The sequence below is a fragment of the Chelonoidis abingdonii genome, chromosome 2 (genome assembly GCF_003597395.2).
Source record: "Chelonoidis abingdonii isolate Lonesome George chromosome 2, CheloAbing_2.0, whole genome shotgun sequence".
Lineage (NCBI taxonomy): Eukaryota > Metazoa > Chordata > Testudines > Testudinidae > Chelonoidis > Chelonoidis abingdonii.
The window spans coordinates 4,676,733-4,702,073 of record NC_133770.1 but is presented as its reverse complement, the minus strand read 5'-3'; the positions used below and the strand labels follow the sequence as shown (position 1 = coordinate 4,702,073).

Here is a 25,341-nt window from a genome sequence, read left to right as displayed (position 1 = left end):
GCCTTGGGCTGTGACTGCCCTGTTTGAGCAATTAGTCCTGATTTGGCACTCTCAGTTGGGTCCCGCCAGAACGACATCGTCACACCTGGCAGTTGATCCCATTTTAGGAATGAAGCCTAGGAAAAAATTGTTCCCTACAAGGAAGATGGGGAGGGTTGATGGGAGACGAATACTGCTCACTGCTGCACCAACACTTGTTTGCAAGAGATGGGATGATAATAGAGGTGGAAGAGCTGACCTACCTTGCTCTGCTTGCATGGCTAAAAGAGGCTTCATGGTCAAATACGTAGAACTCTGAAAATCTGTGTCTATCTGCTTTATATTTGCGGACAGCTGGCTGTGGTATTCGCAGGAAAAGAGTTGCAGATGAACTGTCTCAGACTGGGGGAGAGGTCAGGATCTAGAACCTGTCATTCCTTTGATATTTTGATTTAAGAATTGTTGAAAATGGAGCTCCTGAAGGAGGATGGAACACTATACCTTTTCCTCTCCAAGCCTCTGGAAAAGAACCCATTTATGTGATAGGAAGCCCCTGTAAATGCATGTAAAAGAAAGATACAGGTTAAGTGCCAGCAGCATGCTCAGTCCTTGCAATAACATAAGGAGAAATACCTCCTCCTGCCCCATGCAGATTTCCATCCAGGACAGAGACGCAGTACACCATGCTGATGGTAGAATCTGGTAGAAGTGTTTGTTAAGGCTTTGTGGAAGAAGGTTTGAGACGTTTAGTGGATGAGGACAGAGGACATAAGGTGCTTAACTCTCCTCTTCCTTTTTCCTCTCAATCACTGTATCATTCTTTTTCTAACTGCTTTCCGGTGCAGAAAGGAAACCAGGCTACTAAGTGGTGCATTGTGGCTGCTGCTTTCTCAGGTTAGGAAAGAGGACTAGTGAGACTCTGTGAAATGGAAAAGCTTTAGTGGACATCCCCTTTTTAGCCCTATGTCAATGCAACCTACCAGATGAGCCTGGATCAAAAACTGCAGAGGCTTCCTTTCCCCAGCCTGATCCAGACAGAATCTGGACCCATTATGCAATGAGCCACAATAACAAATACTGTAATTAGGCTTTGGGAAATGTAAAGCATCCTAGGAGCAGCAATACGCAGTCAAAAGGAACGGAGGCCTTGTGGGTAATTCTGCTGTATAAGAGACAAAGCATTACCCTGGGAGCTCTGCCGAGGCAGGTAAGTGAGAAAAGGATCCCCACTGTAGCTTCAGGGGCTACCATCCTACTTTCTCTCAGCATCTGAGCTTGCTGTAAGCCAGGGTTATTTTTTCCTTCTGTTAATAAATGTTTTACAGACTTCAATCATCTTGCTTGAAATCATCTCTTCATCCCCTATGTCGGTCACTTGAGGGACATTCAAAGTATCATTTTGTTCATGGTCTAATGGATTGTAAGTTACTACTTTTTATTCTTTACTAAAGAGAAAGAGCGCAGCCAAAAGTGAAGACTGTTTAATAATGCTGTTGGGAAACAGAGTAAAGTCCACACAGTTAAAGCATACAAACTTCTCAGGCAATCATACAGCCAACTGAGGAGTTGCATATGGATAGTCGTACCAGTATTTTTTCCCCACTCAGGACCACTTCTTTTCTTCCATGTGTAAATGTGTTTTGACAGCGTGACTTCTGATGTTTCTGTCATTGTTAAACTTCCACCAATGCAAACAATGAGTCACCCTCTTGCAGAAATCTGCCAGACAAGTCACAGTCCACCCAACGGACTCTTTGTCGAATGAACATTATACTGCTGTACTTGTCACTTGGATAGATCGCTGTGGGGGAGGCCTATTAGCATTACCGGAGGAGCCCCACACAAACAACAGGCAAGGAAATGATTTGCTCTTTTTATAAAGTCATTTTAAAGGGGTGTGTTGGGTAAAAGGAATGGACTCAGTCCTGGAGACCAAAATTCTTTTTCTACAACCCTGGCAGCAACAGCACACGCTTCACCAAACTGCTCTCCTGCCAGCGCACCCTCAGCCCAGACCATAAGGGACTTTGTTAAGTGTCAGTGAATTCCATCTCCAGAGACACTACGATCTTTAGCACCTTTGCTAAGATTGTTTACCTGGGTGCCAATCAGCATCTGTTGTGGTGAAGTAGATTTGTGATGTGGATGCCTAGCCAATAACTATTTTAAAATCATTAACTTTTTTCAGAAAGGCCACCAAAACAGCATTTGGTAACAAACTTCATTACTGATTGGGCTGAAATATGAATTGGTGACGCAGAGACAAGAGATTCTGTATCTCACTACTGTCACAGGCATGTCCAAGGAGGGCAATATATACATCAGAGAGGAACATGAGTAGGTGAAACACACATCACCCAAATGCTCTTCCCAGTATGGACTGTCTCAATCTACAGCTAAATGGTACACCAAAAAAGGCCAGGATATCAATTTATAATGTGGGGAAAGGTGAAAGAACCCCAAGTGATGTCAGAATGAGCTCAAAGTTTTTACCTTCTTCATATCCATGAAGCTGCAACTATTTTTAACTGGACCAAGAATTCCCTATCATAAAAGTGTTAACAGGATCCATCCCAGAGACATGTGCTAGTAGATTGAGCAAAGAACTGGATGTCAAGAATGCCCCATTTTTAATAATGTCTCTACTATTGACTTGCTGCATGTGTTCTAGGTAAGTAATTTCTGTGTCTTGAGTTTTCCTCAGCTATAAAATAGGGATACATGTATCTACATCACAAGGGTGCTGGGATGACTAGATATTTGAACTTCATTTGGAAAATGTAAAGCCCTTTTTAAGTGCTAATTATGACTATGATCTACCTACGCTATGATAAAATTTAAGGTATTCTGAAGCTTCAGATGCAACAGGGAACAGAAGATCTTTTCCTGGAACGATTCTTTCATCCCCAGAAAGTTCACTGCTGATCAGTTGATAACCCTCCTTTCCTCTAATGAGGGGAAGGCTCTCCCCTTCATTCATATCTTGGAAGCTCCTGAAGGATCCATCAGTTTCAATTACTCTGGTAAAGTCCAACACACCCATTTGCTTACAGTGATCCAAGATAAGGTCACGTCTGTTGGGAAAAATATCGTCAACTCCTACCAATCCCCGAATGGAAGGGCTCCCAGATTTGGGCTGATCTCTCTTATTTCACAGACTGGGTCCCACCCACTCTTTTAGGATTGTTGGTATTTAATGGACGGATCTGTGCACTGTAAAACAGGGCCAAGAAGATTTGCGGGATATACAGGCTGGAGATTCCCAATTAAGGCAAATAATCTAACATGCAGTGGCTGTCTTTCTCCGAGACCACATTAATGAACAAATCCAAGGCTTTACATAAAAGTTAAGGCCTCCTTTATGATGAGTTCCATAATTAAATTTAGATGGGATGGCCCTTGCCTCAGGCATAGAAAGAGGGTCCCTCCAGGCTGAAGCTCAGCTATTCATCCTGATGACAGAACATTTGAGACACAATTGAGCTATATCATTCAAGATATTAGATTAGCTTCTTATTTAAATGCCTGCTAGCAGTTTTATACCAAGCTCCCCAAGAGCACTAGAAAAATCTTATCTATTTGGATTTTAGCCATCCATTTAGTGGCTGCACTGGAAAAAGGTAGGCTGAGCAAACAGAGGGTATGTATACACTGCAGTTAAAAACCTGTGGCTGGCCTGTGTCAGCTGACTTGTGCTCACAAGGCTCAGGCTAACAGGCTGTTTAACAGCAGAGTAGACATTTGGGTTTGGGCTGGAGAACAGGCTCTATAACCCTGCAAGGTGAGAGGTCTCAGAGCTCAGGCTGCATTCTGAGCCCGAAAATCTGCACTGCAATTAAAAAGCCCCTCAGCTCAAGCCAGCTGGCCTGGGCAGCACCAGGTGTCTAACTGCAGTGTAGACATATCTAGAGAGGTTAGTTCCAAAACAATAAGCATAAACTCCCTTCCAGGCAGGGCCGGCTCTACTGTTTTCGCCGCCCCAAGCAGCGCACTGAATTGCCGCCACGGACGGAGGGGGCAGTCTGTGCGCCGTTATGGCGGCACGTACGTTTCTGCGGCAGCAATTCAGCAGCAGCTTCTGTCTTCAGCCAGAAGACAGAAGCTGCACTGCCGCAGACAGCTGAACATAGAAGCTGCCGTCGAATTGCCACAGCCGCAGAAACGTGTGTGCCACCCTAGCGGCACACAGAATGCCCCTGCTGTCTGTGGCAGCAATTTGGCGCGCTGCTTGGGGGCAAAATACACACAGACTGCCACCTCAAGCACCTGCTTGGGATGCTGGAGCCGGCCTTGCTTCCAGGGTATACTGTGTTTCTGTTCAGTGAAGTGCCCCTCATCTCAAAGGACTCTAAAGCACTTTATAAACTACATGCAAATATCACTCCACCCAACACAAAAATGCAATAATCTCATGGGTGGAAAGCAACACAGGCGTTAACCCAATTAGACTGTAAACTCCTCTGGACAGGGGCTGTATTTTCCTGTGTGTGCAGTGCTTAATACAAAGCACCGTCATCCTGACTAACAATGGAGCGAAGAATACTGCATCAATCGAAAACCGCAAAGGGAGTTTGGGGAGGAAGGGGGGCAGAGTGCTATTACCCAACCTGGAGTTTTTCCAGGACAGCAGGGTTAACAACCTTACTCTTAAATAATATACTGGACACTTAACGAGCAGAGGTATTTGGGTTGTTACTTTTAAACCTGGTCTGAAAGGGGTCATTTTCAGATGGATGAATGACAGCTGCTAATATATATTTAAGGGAAACTAAGAATCAGAGAAGGGAAGTGCTTGTGGCTCATACCACCATGAGGTTCACCACAAATACTCATGTTCTGTGATTATAGGCGTTGATGTAGATATCTGGACAGATATATTTGTGGATTAGTTATCCTAGGTCTCGGATGGACATCTGTTGGATGGGTCTACATGCTGTGTTTGTTGAGTTAACTGCCATTGAGGGATCTTCCAATAGAGACCCAAGGTGCCAGGATGTGGTGAGGAGAAGAGAAATCAAAAAGCAAGTTGTCCTCTATGCTTGTTCCATTCAGGTCAACTTGTGAGTCACTGACTCAGAGGACTGAGGGCTCCCCCCCTCAACTTGTTGGGTGTGCTTAAGACTGGCCTCAAGAATCAAAGTTCTAGATCTGATCCACTCTTGAAACCAGAGATTTATCCCATTTTCCCTTCACTAGGTAAAAAAAAATTACCCAAAGTTCTCTCTCAGTTTGTAGCTGGAGGTTTTTTTTGCTACATAAAATGATGGAGATTCTCCGAGTCTTCCTAGGAGGATATCATAGCAAACTTCTGGATTTCCATCTGAGATTTTGAAGGCATTTAAATCAATTCCCCTTTCTACAAGGACACTACAGGGGGAAGGCGAAAGAGGGAGAGAGAGAGAGATCGATTTTACCCTTGAGTTCTCAAGCAAACAAATCCCCTGAAAGAGCCAAGGATTCTTACCTTTAAGAAAACTGGAATACAGGAATAGCCGTACTGAATCAGATGCAAGATTCACCTAATTCTGTCTTGCAGTGATCAACAACAGATGCTTCCCAGGAAGGTGTAAGAACCTCATATAGAAGGCAGATGTGGGATCATCAGATATTAGGTCTTATCCTGATCTCTAATAGTTGCAGATTGGCTTAAACGCTGAAACTTTGGTTTAATACCCTTTCCAAAACTTGTTCTAACAATCCGGGATATTTTTGATATCCATATAGAATGTACAATATCTTTTTGAATCTTGTGAAGTTTGTGTCCTCAATGACATTTTGTAGCAATGAGTTCCACCATCTAATTACATGTTGTGTGAAAAAAAATATTTCCTTTCATCTGTTTTGAATTTGTCATGTTTTAATTTTGTTGAATGCCCCCCGGTCTTGTGTTATAAGATGGAGGAACAGAAGTTCCCAGTCCATTATCTCTAGGACATTATTGTATATATTTCCTTTTCTAATGTAACAATCCTCATCTTCCTGACCTTCATTCAGTGAAGAGTTTTTTTTCAGGTCCTTGATAATTTTTGCTGCTCTTCTCTCAATCCTCTCCAGTTGTACAATATTCTTTTTAACACTGAATGGCCAATACCGCACACAGAATTCCAAATGAGGCTGCACCAATGATTTATATAAATGTATTATAGTAAGTCTTCACATTATTCACCATCACATTCCTTACGCAACTTAACATCTTGGTAGCTATTTTGACCACAGCTGCAAGGGGAGAAGAGGTCTTCGTTCAACTGTCTACTGGGACTCCCAGGTCCTGTTTGTGATTTGATACAGTTAATTTAGAATTCTGTATGATGTATGTGTAGTTTAATTTTTTCCTCCAATGCATTTCTTTGCATTTGTCAACCTTGAATTTCTGATCGATCTAGCTGATTTAGGACTCTCTGCAGTTATCACAGTCCTCTCTGGTCCTGTCGGACCTAAATAAATGTTATCATCTGCAATATTGGCCAAGTCACTGTCCACAACCCTCTTTCCATACCATTAAATCCGTTAAATATGGGACCTAGTACACAACTCTGCAGCCCCTACTAACAACCTTTTACCGTGATGAAAACTGACCATTTAATCCTCTTTGCTTTCTATCTCCTAGCCACTAGTTTTTGATTCATAACAATACTTTGCCTCTCACCCCATGACTCCTTAGGTTCTTTAGTAGCCTCTTGTAGGACCTTGTCAAAGGCCTTTTAGAAGTTCAAATACATTTTGTCAGACGGTGGTTCTTCATCCACTACTCTACTGATATGATTAATGAAACGCTATTTTCCTTTGCTGAAACTTTGCTGGTTAGACCTTTTCATATCATGAACTTCCAAGTATTTTTTTTTTAATAGTTTTTTAATTATCATTTGAAATGAACTGCCAGATAAAGATGTAAGGCTTAAAGGCTTTTAATTCCCCAGGATCACCCCCTAGAACTTCTTAAAAATATAGTTACAACATTTGCTACCCTTCAGTCCTCTGGAACAGCAGCTGATTTCAATGAAACGTTGCATATTTTGTTAGCAGCTCAGTTACGTCATCCCTAAGGTCTTTAAGAACTCTTCGATGGACCATCTCGACCTGTTGATTTATTGTATTTTTATTTATCAATTTGCTTCTGCACCTCCTCTTCTGACACCTCAGTCTCAGAGTATCTCATCACTGTTATCAGAAAAGCGTTGGTCCGGGGTAAGAAATTCCATGACATTTTTAGCACCGAAGAAAATGCAAACAAATCATTTAGCTTATCAGCAATGTCCTTCATTACTTCCTCTATATATTACACACACACTTCCTGTTTCAGTGCTGGCTTAGCACCAATATGATGTGCGAACAGAAGAGGGGTGCCTCACAGTCTTTGAACAGTTCCAAAATTTGTCACCTTTGCTCATTTCATAGTGCCCAACTGGTAGGTGCCTGACTCCTCCTCCTGGTGTGTTAAGAATAAAGCTACTTGGCGACGCCACCAGTGAGACAAGGGGTTAACCGCACCAAGTCAGTGACCACCACACTTGGCCTCTCAAATAATTCAAACTCATATAAGCAAACAAATTAAAAATAACTATAAACTTTATCTAATAATTTGAATAAAGAAAAATATACAATCAGTAAAAATATTCAATGATTAAGATGATTAGAGACATTTCTAAAGTTTTTTAATTACTGTAGGCTATGCTGTCAAGCACACTAGGTCACATGACCACACACACACTAATGTTCCTAACCAAAAGAGATTCTCCCCTCAGTTTTGTCCATCTCTCCTGTCTCAGGTACCCAGACGGTGCATATGGAGATGTGTTAGGCCCATAAGGAAATGCTGTTAGAAACACACTTTAGAATCAGAAATGTAGGGCTGGAATGGACCTCGAGAAGTCATCAACTTCAGAGCCCTGTGATGTGGTAGAACCAAGTAAACTTAGACCATCCTTGATATATGTTTGTCCAACTTGTTTTTAAAAGCTTCCAATGATGGGACTCCATGACCTCCCTCGGAAACCTGTTCTAGAGCTTAACGATCCTTATAGTTAGAAAGTTTTTCCGAATATCTACTCTAAAGCTCCCTTATGGCACATTAAGCTCATTACTTTTTGTCCTACCTTTAGAGGACATGGAGAACAAGTCATCACAAGTCCTCTTTATAACAGCCCTTAAACATATTGGACTTAGGTCCACTCTCAATCTACTTTTGTCAAGAGTAAACACACACAGTTTTGTGAACCATTACTTAAAGGTCAGGTTTTCTAAACCTTTCATCATTTTTGTTGCTCTCCTCTGGACTCTTTGCAATTTGTCCACACCTTTCCTAATTTCCCTATTATTTATTGCCTGTTGTAATTTATACTGTTTATTGGCTTCACTAGTATCACATTTCCAAAATTTGAAGGATTTCTGTTTGGCTATAAAAAATAAATAAAAATCTCTTGAACCTAATCTTGTGGTGCTTGCTCCAAACATTACAGTATCACTACTGTAAAATGCCATATTTTGGACTATTACTGAAGAATACAGTAACACTTTTTATAAGGTAACTAAGATGAATCAGATTATTTAACTAGCTGGAGGTTTTCCTTTACGAAATCACAGATCCACTCTGGTCTTTGATCTTCTCTTCTGTTCTTCTAAAGAACCTCATTTTTTCAGGGGATTGGAAAGAAAAGAGACTAATGCTGGGCTCCAGAGATGGACGTGGTTTCAATTCAATGAAAACCACGTGGGTCACTTTGACCATCACTTTGCTCATCCGATGGACCATTTATTCTAATTGTAACAGGGGAAGAGTAGCAGAATAAATCCATGATTTATCATAGCACTATAATTTGTCTTCATTATCCTCCTGTTTCTGAAACTCACAACATTGGGTTATCATGGATTCTTATGTCCTCCTCTCCTCACAAACAGGCTCTCTCCAAATCTTGTCATTTCACTCTAAAACATTTCTAAAATCTGTTCTTTCCTTCATAGTCCTATATCATAACTCTCATTGAGCTACTACAGCCTTCCCTATCATCACTCCATCTGTTTATCCTTCCTGATATATACTTCTCCACCCTTCAGTCTAAAATCCAGAAGCTAAAATAATCTCCTTCCAGATGCTCTGACCAAGTCACCACCTTCAGAACCCAAAGACTTTCGGTGTCTCCTTATCATTGAATCGTAGGACTGGAAGGACGTTAAGAGGTCATCTAGTCCAATCCTCTGCACTCATGGTAAGTCTAAGTATTATTACCTAGACAATCCCTGACAGGTGTTTGAGTAATCTGCTCTTAAAAATCTCCAGTGGTGGAGATTCCACAACCTTCCTAGTCAATATATTCCAACACTTAACCACCCTGACAGGAAACTTTTCCTAATGTCCAACCTAAACCGCCCTTGCTGAAATTTAAGCCCACTGATTCTTGCCCTAGCCTCAGAGGTTAAGAACAATTTTTCTCTCTCCTCCTTGAAAACTTATGTCCCCTCTCCATTTTCTCTTCTCCAGACTAAACAAACCCAGTTTTTTCAAACTTCCCTTACAGATCTTATTTTCTAGATCTTTAATAATTTTTGTTGCTCTTCTCTGGACTTTCTCCAATTTGTCCTCATCTTTCCTGAATCGTGGTGCCCAGAACTTAACAGAATACGCCAATTGAGGCCTAATCAGCACAGAGTAGAGAAGAATTACTTCTTGTATCTTGCTTTACAACACTCCTGATAATATATCCCAGAATGATGTATGCTTTTTTTTTGCAACTGTGTGACACTGTTGACTCATATTTAGCATGTTATCCAGTATGACCCCATATGAGCTGTATTAGCTCATATAGCCTGCAGTTATGACAAGTCACAGAAGTTACCACACAAAACTGCATCATACGTGAATGATGTTAGCCATTCTGGCCTCAAAGTGCATTTCTCTTTTATAATAAGAGACACTCTTTATATGAAACACACACAATACATTAAATAAGTACACAAGCAGATGTGTAGTTTCATCAGTTTGAACACTGGTCTGCTAAACCCAGGGTTGTGAGTTCAATCCTTGAGGGGGCCCACTTAGGGATCTAGGGCAAAATCTGTACTTGGTCCTGCTAGTGAAGTCAGGGGGCTGGACTCGATGACCTTTTGGGGTCCCTTCCAGTTCTATGACATAGGTATATCTCCATTTTTTAATTTTTTATCCGTCATCACTTCTTCCTCTGGTTTTAATCAAGCATGATGATCTTCTTTTACAAACTCTTACCTGGCTGTGGTGGATGAGGGGGGGGCATCTGGTGGTGCATCATAGGGTATGGAGGGGGCTGCTGATGAGGCAGCATGCCTGGATGACCCGGTGCCCCAAGTGGGTTCATGCCAGGCCCACTGGAATGCTGGTGTGATTGTTGTGTGTTCTGACTATGCTGCTGCTCCATTTGCTGGCGGGCCCTTAATTCTGCATATTTCAGCTGCTCCATGTGGAAGTTCTGTCGTTCCGTCAGCAACTGCTGCCTCTGCTGTTCTAACTGCAGTCAAGAGAAAAAACATTCAATTTAGAAATATGAAAAGATGTAAGAAGTGCTCCCCACAAAGCTAGAAATTCTTATTACCAACTAGCAACTTACCTGCTCAGTTCACCACTATTTTCCAGTCAGGATGACAATACGTGCCATTAAAAAGGGATATTGTCCGTTACTGCCAACAGCATTTAGTTAACTCTACCAAGGTGTTTCCGTTCCAGGGAACACCATGGCACAACAATTACAATTTAACCCAAGATAGACTGTAAACGTTCACCTCCTCTCAATTCTGCATGCCATCACTCTTTCCTCTGATCCAGTTTCCTCCCCATGTTGCACTGAGGGAAAGAATCCCTAAGAAGGAATTGGATACAACCAGAGGAGTTTTCTATGGAAAGACTTTACCACTGAATTCTGCCCTAACATGGGCTCAAAGTTCATACGGAGTCCTAATTCTATGCCTAGATTTCCAGAGTGAAATCTATGCCTCAAGGCACCCGTTAACCATTGATTTGGATTGCTGAGGCTAATACTGTTTCATGTTTGGACCAGCTGCCTTTTCCTTAAACTTTTTAAAAACAAGTTGTTATTATGCTTTCAGTATAAAGCTTTGTAACAAGTAACCTAGATGCTGAATAAGCAAGCCATCTGCAAAAGATACTTTTTACTATGGGGCTGTTACTATGCTGTTCTTCTCATTATGGTTAGAAAAGCTCATATGTAAATCTTAGCTAACTCTAAGCCCAGCAAAGTGTAACAGATAAGTGTGTCTTGTACTTCTAAACGTTTTAATCCAGTTGACGTATACAGCAACATAGCTTTCAACAGATCCATCCAAACCTCCTCTTGTTCAGTTAGTCATGGAAAAAAAAGCAAAAATGTGGGGAAATGGGATCTGGAAAGTCACCTATGAAGTTTACCCACTTGACAACATTATTTTAAAACATATCCACCCTGCTAGCCAGGAAGCTGACCAGAGACCAAATACCGGCCTCTGAGACACGCTGCTCATAAATTCCTTTCCCAGTTTCTTTGCAATCTCAACACAGGTGAGTTACGCTCTGTGAAGATGAACTGCCATGTCTAGATACAAACTAAACTCTTCTTTTCCTTCCCCAGGAAGAACGAAACAAGAGAGAGATGATGTGATTTTTCAACAAAACCAAAAACATCCTCTCCGCCCCAGAAGCTAAATGCCCGTTCAAACAGAAGCATTTAAAGCTACTATACTTATAAACTATGGGGTCTAAGGAACAGTTTGTTTGCATTCAGAGTCCTTTGCTCATTGCAAACATACTTTAAGATTTCTAGAAGAACTCCACTCCACAAAACATTATGCAGCAGACTGTTCACTACCAAAGTGTGAGTGAAAAACCATTCGGCCACAGAGCATTCACCAGCAGAACAAGATGGGGACCAGAGCCAATGAATAATGCATAGCTCTTGTGGGGGGCTGTTTTTCAACATGTAATGACCACAATGTGTTTATTCATGCTGCCATGATTTCTTTGTCCTTGACCAATTTGACACTTTACCAGGAGAAACCTGATACAACCAAAAGACAAAAACACCAATGGTGTAATGATTCATGTGTGAAAACAGAAACAATAGGTGGCAGGCAGTTCACAGCAAAATTGCTTTAAGCGCCCTGAGAGCAACGCTCAGTAAAAAGAGATACCACTGCAGCCTACTTTTATATTGTAACACATTCCTGATTCTCCATCTGCAGGTCACCTTCTCTTGTTGCAGTACATGTAAAGAGGGCAGTCCAGTAGTATGTCATTACAAAACTTTCCCACAATGCAAACAAACGTCTAGCAATATGCATCAGATTGAAATGCTGCTGAAAGCTTTTCCTCAACACATTTCCCCTGCTGGGATGGCAAAAAGGATAGGGGGACAAGAACAGACTAAGTCCCACAAAAGAGACTCATGAAAGTTGAAGGCTCATGTGAAACATACATGAGCTGTGATGCAAGTCAGACCTAAAATTGATTCACAGCCCAATATAGCAGGTTCCACATGCTAGCTCGGAAACTGCTGAGCCACACTCCATGAGAACTGCAAAAACACAGATTTAAAAAGACATGTAACATATTATGTCCATAGAATTAGGCTTCAGGAGGGTTTGTCATCAAATACACACAGGTTTCCCATAGAGGCAGACCAACACATGCATTTAACTTTCAATTCTCAGAGCCAGGTGATAACCTGACTATGATCATACAGGAGCTAAATTAGACTCTCAGCCTGGATCAGAGTGCACATCTGTCCACATCACAAACCAGTGCATGAACAACTTGACTCATGGAGGTGACATGAAATGGAAAAAAGTGTTATATCCAGGAGTGACAAAACGTTCTTCAGTATATTTGCTGTAAACATCTACAACAGAAAAAGGTTTAGGCATAATGTTTTCAAGCTGCCTCAAAATGATGCACAATTAGAAATGACTTATAAACATCTAATATGTGCACACTACAGCAGCCATCACTGGTTCATCATTCTATCTCCTACACTGCCTTTCCATGACAGTAAAAAGACTGCATTCATTCATGTGTTATCACAATTTCTGGGTCAACAATGCCGCTATCAATAGAATCTCCAGTTACACATAATCAATGCTGACAGCACTGAAATAGCTTCAGATTACAAATAGAACAAAATGTGTTATGCATAAAACCTCCTCCCTCCTACCCCCCAGCCTCACTTGCAGATTTCTTTTAACAGTTACAAGCAGGTGACCTTTACTATAACAAAGGGCTGAGACAACTCAAGTGGAGCTGTATGGACATGTGGGTATGGAACCTGCCAAAATACCGAGGAACTTCTGTTTTGGTTAAATTTAATTACTCCACTAAATATCCAGAGTGTCAGCGGAATAAAACTGAATTTTGGCCACCAGGAGCCAGGGGGGAACTCACACAGAATGTTAAAAAAGAAAATGTCAGCCTGCCTCAAAATGAAGAAAAAAAGAAAGAAAGGCTGTCACTGTAATGGAGTTTTTCCCCTAAAGATAAGAAAATCTACAGAGAACCTTTTCAGCTTAGTTACGGCCATTTCTTTAGTTGCCAATCAGTGTCAGATGCAGACACACACAGTGAAACAGCTGAGGATACTAGGCAAAGAAGAATATCTTGTTAACATACTATTCTGATAAAAGACCACAGTTTGTCAAACTCTATCACTCTGACTAATATTAAGATGTGGACGTAAATTCCATTAAATTCACATGTGAGGACTGTCACAATGTCATAGGAATTGCATCTATATCTTCCCCCGCCCCCCCTGCACACCCCCACCCTGGCAGTCCACTTCAAGAGAGTGTCCAGCTGTCACATATCTGGGCAGGGACCCTTGTCCCACTGCCTTCTGACTGAAAATTTTAAGGCTGCACAGCTCCCTGCCTTACACTGCGATATCCTCTGCAAACCAGTCTGTCTAAAGGCCAGCCGCTGTGAGACGCTCTCCACGGACCATGAACAGGGTGTTGCCAGCAGTTACAAGTTACCATGCTGCTCTGTCTATGCAAGCACATTTATTCTTTCTCCAAATCTTCTGCAAGGGTTGGTGCCTCCCGTGGAAAGGAAGTCCTGACAGTTTGCTGGATCAGAAAGAAAGCCCTGAAAGCCTTTATATATATATTTTTAACCAAAAGGCTTGTCTTTGTTTCCTAGTTTCTGGAAAACCCAGCTTGAATAGGGAGTCTGTGCAAACCACTGCATGGTATGTACCTCTCTAGAGTTATTTAGTTTCAGTGATTCACCTTAATCTCATCCCACTGTTTTTAGTTCCTGTAGGAGCTGTGGTAACCCTCCCCCCTGGAGAAGAACACAATCATATAGAAACCATTTGTAGATTTAATACAATACAGCCTACAGTTGCAATATCTGTCACAAGGGCAGATATGGAAAACCCAGGAATTAGAGGTAAATATCCCATAACCTCATCTACTTCTACCATCACGCTGCCCAAAGAGAAAAAACAAACTACTCCACCAGGATATGCAAAAAACGTGATAAAAAATTTAACTTTGAGCTCACCACTGAAGTACTCAAAAGGATACATGTCTCTCTAAAAAAAAAAAAACAGGTGATCAATATATCAGAGGCTGATTCAGTGAATGCTGCATATCCTGCAAAGACAATCTCTCTTCTCCTGATATTTCTTATTCTAATTGTGCACAGCAAAGAAATTACTGTTAAAACAAGAGACTCAAGAAGCCACCAAAAAAAATCAATTAATTTATTATTATTAATTTGTATTAGGACTGTCACCTTTCAAATGATCAGAAACTAAACTAAAGCTGTGTCCTAGCCCCTACTATTATGCTAAGTCTCTTCCCAAGACAGAATGCTGATTCTTTGATCAGTAATCACCTTATCCTGCTGCTCAACTCCTCCTTTTCCCTCCATTGTCTCTACTCATTGCCTTCCATGCCCATCTGAGCATGTTCCCAGAGCATTGTCTTCCTGGCACACTCTCCTCTGTCCCATTTTCTTGGCTGTCTTTTTTTCTGTCCCTTTTTTACCTGCCATTTTCCTATTATTTCTCATCATTCCCCTCTGTGCCTATGACTGCATCCTCCTCTCTGCTCTCCCCTCTCTTAGAGCTGCCCATTCTTCCTCAGCTCAGAGATCTTTTACCTACTCAGGGAGTTCCTCCACAGCGTAAAGTGCACTGTGCAGACCAGGGAGCTGAATGCTGCCCACAGGAGTGCACCCACTCTGCTACTCAGGTTGAGTAAAATACTGACTAAAAGCATAGAGCAAGTGAGAATCTCAGGGGAGGTGGAAGAGCAACCCCCACAAAAGAATTGGAGAAGCAGACTGAAAGACCAAACTAGGTGTTTGATCTAAAACCAAAGTAGCACAGGAAAGGCAGAGGGTTGGTGTCCTAGACACCATACCCTCAACCCCATTCCCTTTGGAGGAAAGAATAGCTATCCTTGAATTACAAATTACTCCTCTCCCCCTACTCATCAGATGTAATCTCTGCATAGGCTCTGTAAATCTTCATCCCAGAATGAATACAGAGTGGGGGCAAGAGGCAAATTGGGGGCCAATGCATAATAGATACACCTCTACCACGATATAACGGGATCTGATATAACACGAATTTGATATATTACAGTAAAGCAGCACTCCGGGGGGGAGGCGGGGCTGTGCGCTCCAGTGGATCAAATAAAATTTGATGTAATGTGGTTTCATCTGTAACGTGGTAAGATTTTTTGGCTCCTGAGGACAGCATTACATCGGGGTAGAGGTGTAGTCCTAACTCACTCTTTTACATTACAGAAGAGATCCTGGGTAGACACATCAGAGAGGTGAATTAAACAGCTTCATGAGGGTAACTATGAGGGTATGTCTATACGGCAGTTAGACGGCAGTGGCTGGCCAGTGCCAGCTGATTCTGCTGACGCTAAGGGGCTGTTTAATTGCAGTTTAGACATTCGGGCTCTGTCCAAACTCTGGGACCTTTTCACCTGACAGGGTCCTAGAGTCCGAGCTTCAGCCCAGCACAAACATTCACACCAAAGTTAAACAGCGCCTTAGCCCGAGCCTGAGTCAGTTGGCATGGTCCAGTCGTGAGTTTTTAATTGCAGTGTAGATATATCCTAGGTGAGCTAACGAGAGCTGTATATCTAAAGAGTTAGGAACAGACGAAATTGCTAGTACACCAGCTATTCTGACACGCAGAAACTTCTCTAGCCATTGGCTTGCTTTAGGATATCAGAGAATTAGTCTCCTGCACTTACTGCCTCTTTCTCTCTGTCCATGATTGTTTCCAGCTCTTCAAAATGACGAAGTTTGATCTCCAGTTTCTTCATTTGTGTTTCCACCAAAAGGGCTACCAAGGACTTGATCTTTCGCTCTTCCACTGCTGCTAGGTGCTGAGGATAAAAAACACACAAGTTAGCGCCCTCCCGCACACACAACCTTTACAAAATAGACCGTTCAGTGCTTTAAGGGATTGAATAACCAAATATGAATTGTGTCCTAGCTTTTCCATTTGTTCACTTTAACCAAATATTTACTTTCATTTTCAATCCTTTATCTTCACAATGATAATCCTCCCAGTATTTCTGAAGTCTTAGTCACAGTAGATAGATGTTAAGTTTATATATAAATGAATACTAAACAAGCTCACTCCTCCTAGACCAGGGGTAGGCAACCTTTGAGAAGTGGTGTGCCAAGTCTTCATTAATTAAAGGTTTCGCGTGGCAGTAATACATTTTACATTTACAGAGGACAGCGGACGGAACCCCAGACTGGCAGCGGGCTGAGTGGGGCTGGCAGCCAGGATCCCAGCTGGCAGGGGCCAATGGACGGAACCCCAGACTGGCAGGGTGGGCGGCAGATGGAACCACAGACTGGCAGCGGGCTCAGCCCGCTGCTGGTCTGGGCTTCCATCTGCCAACCCCGCTCAGCCTGCTGTCATCCATCCAGGCCGACAGTGGGCTGAGCTGGGCTGACAGCTGGTCTGGGGTTCCATCTGCTGGCCCCATTCAGCCTCCTGCTGGCCCGGGGTTCCAGCCATCCAGGCCAGCAGCCGGGACCCCGGCTGGCAGCAGAGTGCTACTAAAAATCAGCTCATGTGCCGAAGGTTGCCAATCCCTGCCCTAGACAATTTGATTTTGCCTTAAAACCATCTGAATTTGTGAGCAACTGGCGTTGAGCTTTTAAAATGGAAGAGCCAGGGGCTAACAAGGGATCAAAGGGCAAAAGGTTTATGGTGGTTCAGTTACGTGTGATCTAAAAAGTCTTTACTATTGTGGTGTTTGCGAGGCTACTACACAGACGCACATTCAGGAAGACTGATATACCTCTGTCATTCTAGAGATCTTTGGTCAAGTGAACTGGAGGTTATGTAACTAGTTAAAAGTGAATCCCATTATAAGATTCAACAGCCAACAAGTAAAATTACAATTTTGCCCATTGTAGCAGTTCCATATCAACCAGGGAGAGAGTCTACACAGTCTTAAGTAGCTACAACTCTCTGTTAATGTATAAAGTTTGTTGAAAGGTTATATAAAAGAAACCCATTTTCCTTTACAACCAGCTTACAGCATTGCTCTTATGAAAAGCTGAAGCTACATTCGAAATTTAAGAGTGCAAAAACAGATTACAGACAAAACCAACAAGCCTCAAATATCTCCCTCAAGCTTTACCTTTACTACTGCGGATAATCAGATGTATGTCTAAGGATGATTAATTATTTAAATACATGACGTCTAAATGAGACAGCCCTCAAGCACTGCTTGAGTGTTTCAAGTTTAAAATGTAAAAAGACAGAAGGATGAGCAGTTTAATCGACCACACATACTAGCGATTGTTACAACTCATTGCTCAAATACAACCCCCCGCCCTTCCCTATCCCCTGAAAAATCATTACCTATCTTTCATAACTGTTGTTCTTTGAGACGTGTTGATCATGTTTAGTCTATTCTAGGTGTCCTTATGCCTACGTGCAGAGTTACTGGAGATTTCTGCCTTAATGGTATCCGTATGTGTTGGTGTATTAGGCGCTGCCGACCGTACACCCTTTTGGTTCCTTCTTGCTGGCAACTCCGACAGAGGGGTAGGAAGGCGGGTAATGGAACGGACATGAGCAACCATCTCAAAGAATAGTTACGAAAGGAAGGTAACCATTTTTGATTCTTCATGTGTTCACTCATGCCAATTCCATTCTAGGTGACTAACAAGCAATATCCTTGAAGTTCAGTCTAGCAGCTTGCAATGCTGCTCTACTGAAGACAGCATCATCCCGGACCAGCTGGATAAGTGCGTAATGGGATGTGAACATGTGGACGGACCAGGTGCCCGCCCTACAGATGTCCTGGATAGGTGGTTGGGCCAGGAAAGCTGCCGAAGAGGCTTGCATCCTGATTGAGTGGGCGGTTACAATCGCTGATGGTGGCATCTTTGCCTGATCATAGTAGTAGCGAACGTAGAATGTAATCCAAGAAGAAATTCTTTGAGAGGACACTGGACGACCTTTCATCCTGTTGGCCACCGTGATGAACAATTGCGTCGACTTGTGGAATGGCTTGGGCCTTTCAATGCAGAAGGCCAGGGCCCTCCTGATGCCTAGGAAATGCAGTCTATGTTCCTCCTCTGACTTATGTGGCTTTGGAAAAAGAAGACAGGTAAGTAAACGTTCTGCCCCGTATGAAACTGTGAGACTATCTTGGGCAGGAAAGCTCAGTGCAGCAACAGCTGGACCTTGTCTTTGTGGAAGACTGTATTGGGTGGTTCTGAGGTAAGTGCCCTAATCTCAGAGACCCGGCGGGTGTATTTTATCACAACTAGGAATGCGACTTTCCAGGACAGGAGAAGGAGAGAGCAAGAAGTCAGAGGCTCAAAGGGGGCCCCTGTGAGCCACAACAGCACAAGATTCAGGTCCCATGGCAGAATGGGGTCCCTGACATGTGGGTTGAGGTGCTCAAGGTTCCCCTTCCTTCTTTGGGGACTACTTCTTAGTTGCTGGAAACCAATGTGCTGCCCTCCCATCGGATTTGGTACCATGTCCTGACTCTGGTGCCAAGGTTGGTTTGTTCGAGACGGACAGTGAGGACTGGTGGGAATATGGGACTAGCATTATGGGCATGCCCCACAGGTTCCAGTACAGCCATTGAGAGGGTCTACATTCTTGTTACCATGCGGTTGCTGCAGGTGCTGTGCTGGTTTCGCGAGTTGGCAGCGAATCCCCCTCCTTGGCAAGGGGCTGAACTCCTGGTCCTACTTAGACCATTGCTCTTCTGATGACCAAGGCAGCGCTCTTGAGGCCTGAGTTTGACGACTGACCCTGGTCGGTGACCAGAGAGGTGAGGAACGGTGCCTGCTCAACAAGCGGTACTGGGGAGATGGAGACTGGTGCTGAGACAGCGAGCGATTCCCATCTGGTGGAGACTGGCATCTGCGAGACTGTCTGGGTGAAGGTGACCTGCGCCGTGGCGATCTTTGGTGGGAAGCTGTCAGTGTTCAACTAGACAATGGTTCGACATGAGCAAGCACAGAAAAAGTCAGCCAGTCCAAATAACTTGCATCCAAGTGTTTTGAAAGAGCTGGCTAGGGGCTCTCTGAACCGTTAATGTTGATTTTCAGTAAGTCTTGGAACATCAAGGAAGTTGCAGAGAACTGGAAGAAAATTAATGTTCAGCCAATATTTAAAAAGGGTCAACAGAATAATTCGGGGAATTATAAGCCTGTCAACCTGACACTGATCCCAGGCAAAGTAATGGAACAGCTGATATGGCATATGATTAATAAAGAAAATAGGATATTAATAATTAGTGCCAATCAATGTGGGTTTACAGAAAACAGATCCTGTCAACTAACTTGATATATTTTTTGATGGGATGAAGAATTTGGCTGATAAAGGTAATAGTGTCGGTGTAATACATTTAGACTTCATGAAGGTATTGGACTTGGGACTGTATGACATTTTGATTACAAAAAGTGGAACAAAACAAAATCAACATGCCACACATTAATTGGAGTAAAAACTAGGCAACTGATGGGTCTCAAACCGTAATTGTAAATGGGGAATTGTCATCAAACAGAGTTTCTAGTGGGGCCCTGTAGGGATCAATTCTTGGCCCTACACTGTTCAACCTCTTTATCAATCTCTAGAAGAAAAAACCACTGAAAGTTTACGGAAGACTCAAAGATTACAGGAGTGCTAAATAAGGAAGAGGGCAGGTCACTGATACAGAGTGAGCTGGATCACTTGGTAAGCTAGGCACAAGTCGTCAATATGCTTTCCAATATGGCCAAAGGTAAAATCATACATTTAAAAACAAAGAACGTTGGCCATGCTTAAAAGATGAGGAACTCTACCCAAGGAAAAATGAATTCTGAAAAAGACCTGGGCAGCACGGTGGATAATCAGCTGAACATGAGCTCCCTATGCAATGCTGTGGCCAAATGGACTAATGAGATCGTTGGAAGTATAAACATGGAACTACTGATTAAAAGCAGAGAGGCTATTTCACCTCTGTATTTGGCACTGATGCGACTGCTATTGGAATAGTGTGTCCAGTTCTGGTATCCACAATTCAAGAAGGATGCTGATAAATTGGAAAGGGTTCAGAGAAGAGCCACAAGAATAACTAAAGAATTGGAAAACATGCCTCATAGTGATGAGTCAAGCAGCTAAATCTATTTAATTTATCAAAATGACAAGTAAAGGGTGACTTGATCACAGTATATAAGTACCTACCCGGGGAACAAATATTTGTTAATGAGATCTTCAATCTAACAGACAAAGGTATAACATGATCCAATGACAGCTCAAGCAAGAAACTGAGATTAGCAATAAGGCAAATATTTTTAACAGTCTGGGTAACTAACCACTGGAACAATTTAACATAAGAACGGCCATATTGGGTTAGACCAATGGTCCATTTAGCCAAAATCCTGTCTTCCAATCATGGCCATTGCCAGGGGCTTCAGAGGGAATCAACAAAACAGGCAATTATCGAGTGATCCATCCTCTGACGTCCACTCCCCACTTATGGTAATCAGAGGCTAGGGACACCCAGAGCATGGGGTTGCATCCCTGACTATCTGGGCTAATACTTTTGGCCTTCACAACATCCCCTGGCAACGAGTTCCACAGATTCACTCTGGATTGTGTGAAGCAGTACTTTCTTATGTTTGTTTTAAACCTGCTGCCTATTATTTTCATCAGGTGACCCATGATTCTTGTGTAAGTGAAGGAATAAATAACACTTCCTTATTCATTTTCTCCACACCATTCGTGAATTTATAGACCTCTACCATATCCCGCTTAGATGTCTTTTTCTAAGCTGAGAAGTCCCATTTTTTTAAAAATCTCTCCTTATATGGAAGCTGTTCCATACCCTTAATCATTTTTGTTGCCCTTCTCTGTACCTTTTCAATTATAATACATATTTTTTGAGATGGGGTGACCAGAACTGCACTCGGTATTCAAGGAGTGCGGTACCATGGATTTATATAGTGGCATTGTGATATTTTCTGTTTTACTATCTATCCCTTTCCTAATGGTTCCTAACATTGTCAACTTGTTTTGACTGCCACTACACATTGCGTCTACAGACCCCAATATCTCGTTCTTGAGTGGTAACAGCTAATTTAGAACTCATCATTTTGTATGTACAGCTGGGATTATGTTTTCCCATGTATATTACTTTGCATTTATCAACAATGAACTTCATTTGCCATTTTGTTCTCCAATCACCCCAGTTAGTGAGATTTCTTTGTAACTCATATTTTGACTTAACTATCTTGAGTAATTGTGTGTCGCCTGCAAATTTTGCCAGCTCACTGTTTACCTCTTTTTCCAGCTCATTTATGAATATACTGAACAACACTCGTCCCAGCACAGTTTCCTCCCTCGACTGTGAAAACTGACCATTTATTGCTACCCTTTGCTTCCTTTCTTTTAATTAGTTACTGATCCACAAGAGAACTGTACCCTGGGCTGTTGTGGATTCTCCATCATTGGAAAATTTTAAATCAAGACTGGACGTTTTTCTAAAAGATCTGCTCTAGTTCAAACAAGTTATTTCAGGGAAGTTCTACAGGCTGTGTTATGCAGGAGGTCAGACATAATGATCCCTTCTGTCTTGATAATTTATGAATCAGCAGTCTTCTCATAGGCTGTTTTGATCAACCATGTCTAGATAAAGAGGATTATATCCATCTACAGCAGAAAGTGTGTCCAGTGGTGGGAAAAAATGAAAAAGGACCCATAGATCCTGAAACGCATTTTCATGGTGAGGGAAAATTAATTCAGCAATTTGGGGTTGGGAAGGGAAGATATGCAGTGGGTGTATCACCAAAACAATTAAAAAACAAAACAAAACCCCAAAACAAAACCAAAAAACCTATTAGAGAGGTAGCTGTGTTAGTCTGGATCTGTAAAAAGCAACAAAAGAGTCCTGTTACTATTCACCCACGAAAGCTTATGCTTCAATACATCTGTTAGTCTATAAGGTGCCACAGGACACTCTGTTGCTTTTTTAAAAACCTATTATTTATCACTTTGAGCCTTTCACCAAAGGCGTTAAAGCACTTTACAAACTGGGTGTGTATGGGGATTATTAGCTCCATTCTACATGTAGAAAGCTATAGTGCAGAGGTGAAGTGACTTGCCCAAATTCAAAGTTATTAGCAGATCTGCGAACAGAAACCATGTCTCCTAATGACCAGCTCCCAACTCACCACTATATTGTGCTGCCTTCAAAACACACCGACACGCTCTTTTAATAACATTGTCCTGCAGCCACCAACCTCCCCCAGAAAAGCTAATTGCAAGATTTCTCCTGTGACACTTACAGTTCTATTTCTAATGCAAAGTCTGCAATACTATAACAGCTTTCCATGTAATCTAGAGTTAATGGTCTGGGGTTAATATTGAAGTTTAAATTATTCCATCTCAGACACAGACATGGTTCACAAATGGCCTTAACGCTGTCTGAATTTTTAGTGCAAATGGGAAGAGAAGTCCTTGTTGCACTTCAATTGTATGCTGGAGTGTTAAGGTCCTGATTACAGGATATTATTTCCTCTAACATAAATTTTCTCTGTGTGCCTTTGTCAAAATCAAAAGGACTGCATTAGCCAAGCCCTTTCTCCCTCTTACAACCACCACCAATGGAAGAAAATGGGGACATGAGATTGATTTTGAGAGGCTTCCTGCTCCCAGTCAAAGATTAAATTTCACTCCTATTTACATTTTTATTGCTTGCCTGAAAATGCCTGTCAATCCATGGTGTGCAGAAGAGAAGTAACTCTTAAAATAAGTGCATGGTGCTCTGGCTATAAGGGGTTTTGCTATTTACAGAAGACCTCATTTCTACTCTTCAGACCTAGATGTAGACATGCAAAATTACCTACAATGAAGCCAGATGGTCTGAAGAACCAGCGCCTTTTTGGGAAATAGTCCCATATTATAGCACTAGAATTTGGCTTTAAAGAAGGCCTTTCATGCTCTGACTGCTTTGTAAAGTGCTTTGGGACATCTAGCCCCTCGTACTGCACTGACTGCATATGTCAACTAGGTTGCGGTTTAGAACCTTTGATATTAAAATCTGTTTTGAAAAGAAACATTCACTAGAGTTATCACCAAATGTCATGAGATCGTAAAGTAAGGACCCCAGTTTATCGGGAGAACTTCTAATAGTGTAACATTTTTCCATTACCAGTTTGCACTACTTTTTTGCACCCAAGAGAAATATACAGATAAGTATCTAACAGATCAAGAGTCCAGAAGGCTACACTCAGCCACACACACAGCACCTATGCAGCACTTATTGTGCATCCCAAGGCATTTCACAGCACAACATAACAAATCATATGCATGCTTCAGTTTTGCCATCTGTAAAATGCGTACATGTTGCCCATGAATGATGTGAAGTTTAGTTAGTGTTTGTTACGACAGTGACATCCTCAGATAAAAGGTTTTTCAGAAATTAGATCAGAATTAAAAATACTTGGATCATCTTACCATCACTCGATGAAAGAAAGGAATTCCAGATCTGAGAAGCACAACTAAGGTGTACATTCATTTTTTCACAATTGTGTGGGTTATCACAGCAGACAAAGGGTTATTAAAGCAGAGAGATCTAGAAGGTGTGTCAGAACATGACTTTTAAACAGCTTCTTTAAATGGCTCAAAATATCTGCTCCTCGTGAGCACTATCTGCTTACTTTACTAAAAGCATTTATTCCTTTTAGCCTTGCAGTGCTAACATAGCTATGAAAGCATGATATGATTCTGCCATGGCTTGTGCATCAACATTTAAGCTCTGAATTAATCCTTGATATTGATGATGCAAGGGACAGAAAGAACAGCTTGATCTTCAGATCTCAGGTTGAGTTTATAAGGCTGATAGAAAAAAAGTCATCTTGGTATTCACATCTCAAAATAATCCTAAAATTAATAAACGAACCATGGGGGAATCCCATATGCCAGTTTAATATTACATTTTAAAGTTTTTGTCAAACAGTTGTAAATGGGGCTTTGACTTAATCCCCTTTCTCAGATCAGTCTCAATAAAATGATGCATGACATTTCGATGACTTTAAACCTAACCACTGCTGGAAGGTGTCAGATGACTACCTAAAAGATTGCTTTACCTGAATCCAGCATCTCAAATTCAAGAGTTTTGAGAGTTTAAACGGTCCCATTTTAGTGACATCATCATACTCTAACTTGACAGAGTGCCCTTTTCTCAGATAAGAATTCACAACAATTTAAACCTAATCAGAAGTGAGTACAAGCATGCTCAGGGGAAGGGAATAAGGCCTATATTAATGAACTTGCCCAGACTGTAGGTAGATTACACACATACACACCTGAACAATTGTCAGAGTCACGACAGAGGTCAGAACATGATTCATTATCTGGGAATATAACAAACAACAGGGACCAAAGTCTAACGACACAGCTACCCTGACCTGCAGTTTGGACAAAAGGGGTGTGAATAGCAGTGCACACAGAAGTGCTGTGCTATAACTTCCCCCGTGGATGCTGCAAACTCAGGATCTTCAAATTTGCACCCTCAGCATCTACATGCCCAAAGTAAGAAAGAACATCTATGGCTAGGAAAATCTAGGGCACTCCCTGAATACAGACTAGTTTAAAGGGAAGCGAAGTCCAAGTTCAAGAAAGGAGTTCCCACTGTTTTGCCTGTCAAGAGTTGCTGAGCCCCTCCAGAACCAGAGGCTCCACTGAAAACTAGGGGGAAGGACACTGTCACACACTCCCTACAACTCCCCTCATCATCCACCTGCAGGGCTTCTGTGTATCCTCCAAAACCTCCTCTTCCCATACCAAGGTATCTGCCCCCCCCGCCCGGGACTCCTGCTCCATCCAACCCCCCTGTCCCCTGACCCCACCC

At 42.1% G+C, this 25,341-nt stretch overlaps 1 protein-coding gene across 1 annotated transcript in view; it reads right to left on the bottom strand.

Annotated features, from left to right (window-relative positions):
* The window catches only part of SMARCC1 (SWI/SNF related BAF chromatin remodeling complex subunit C1), a 198,748-nt gene that overhangs the window by 19,226 nt on the left and 154,181 nt on the right, over positions 1–25,341 (bottom strand). Inside the window, 2 exon segments of the mRNA XM_075061930.1 lie at positions 10,196–10,454; positions 16,207–16,341. Coding sequence (XP_074918031.1) covers positions 10,196–10,454; positions 16,207–16,341 — 394 coding nt within the window.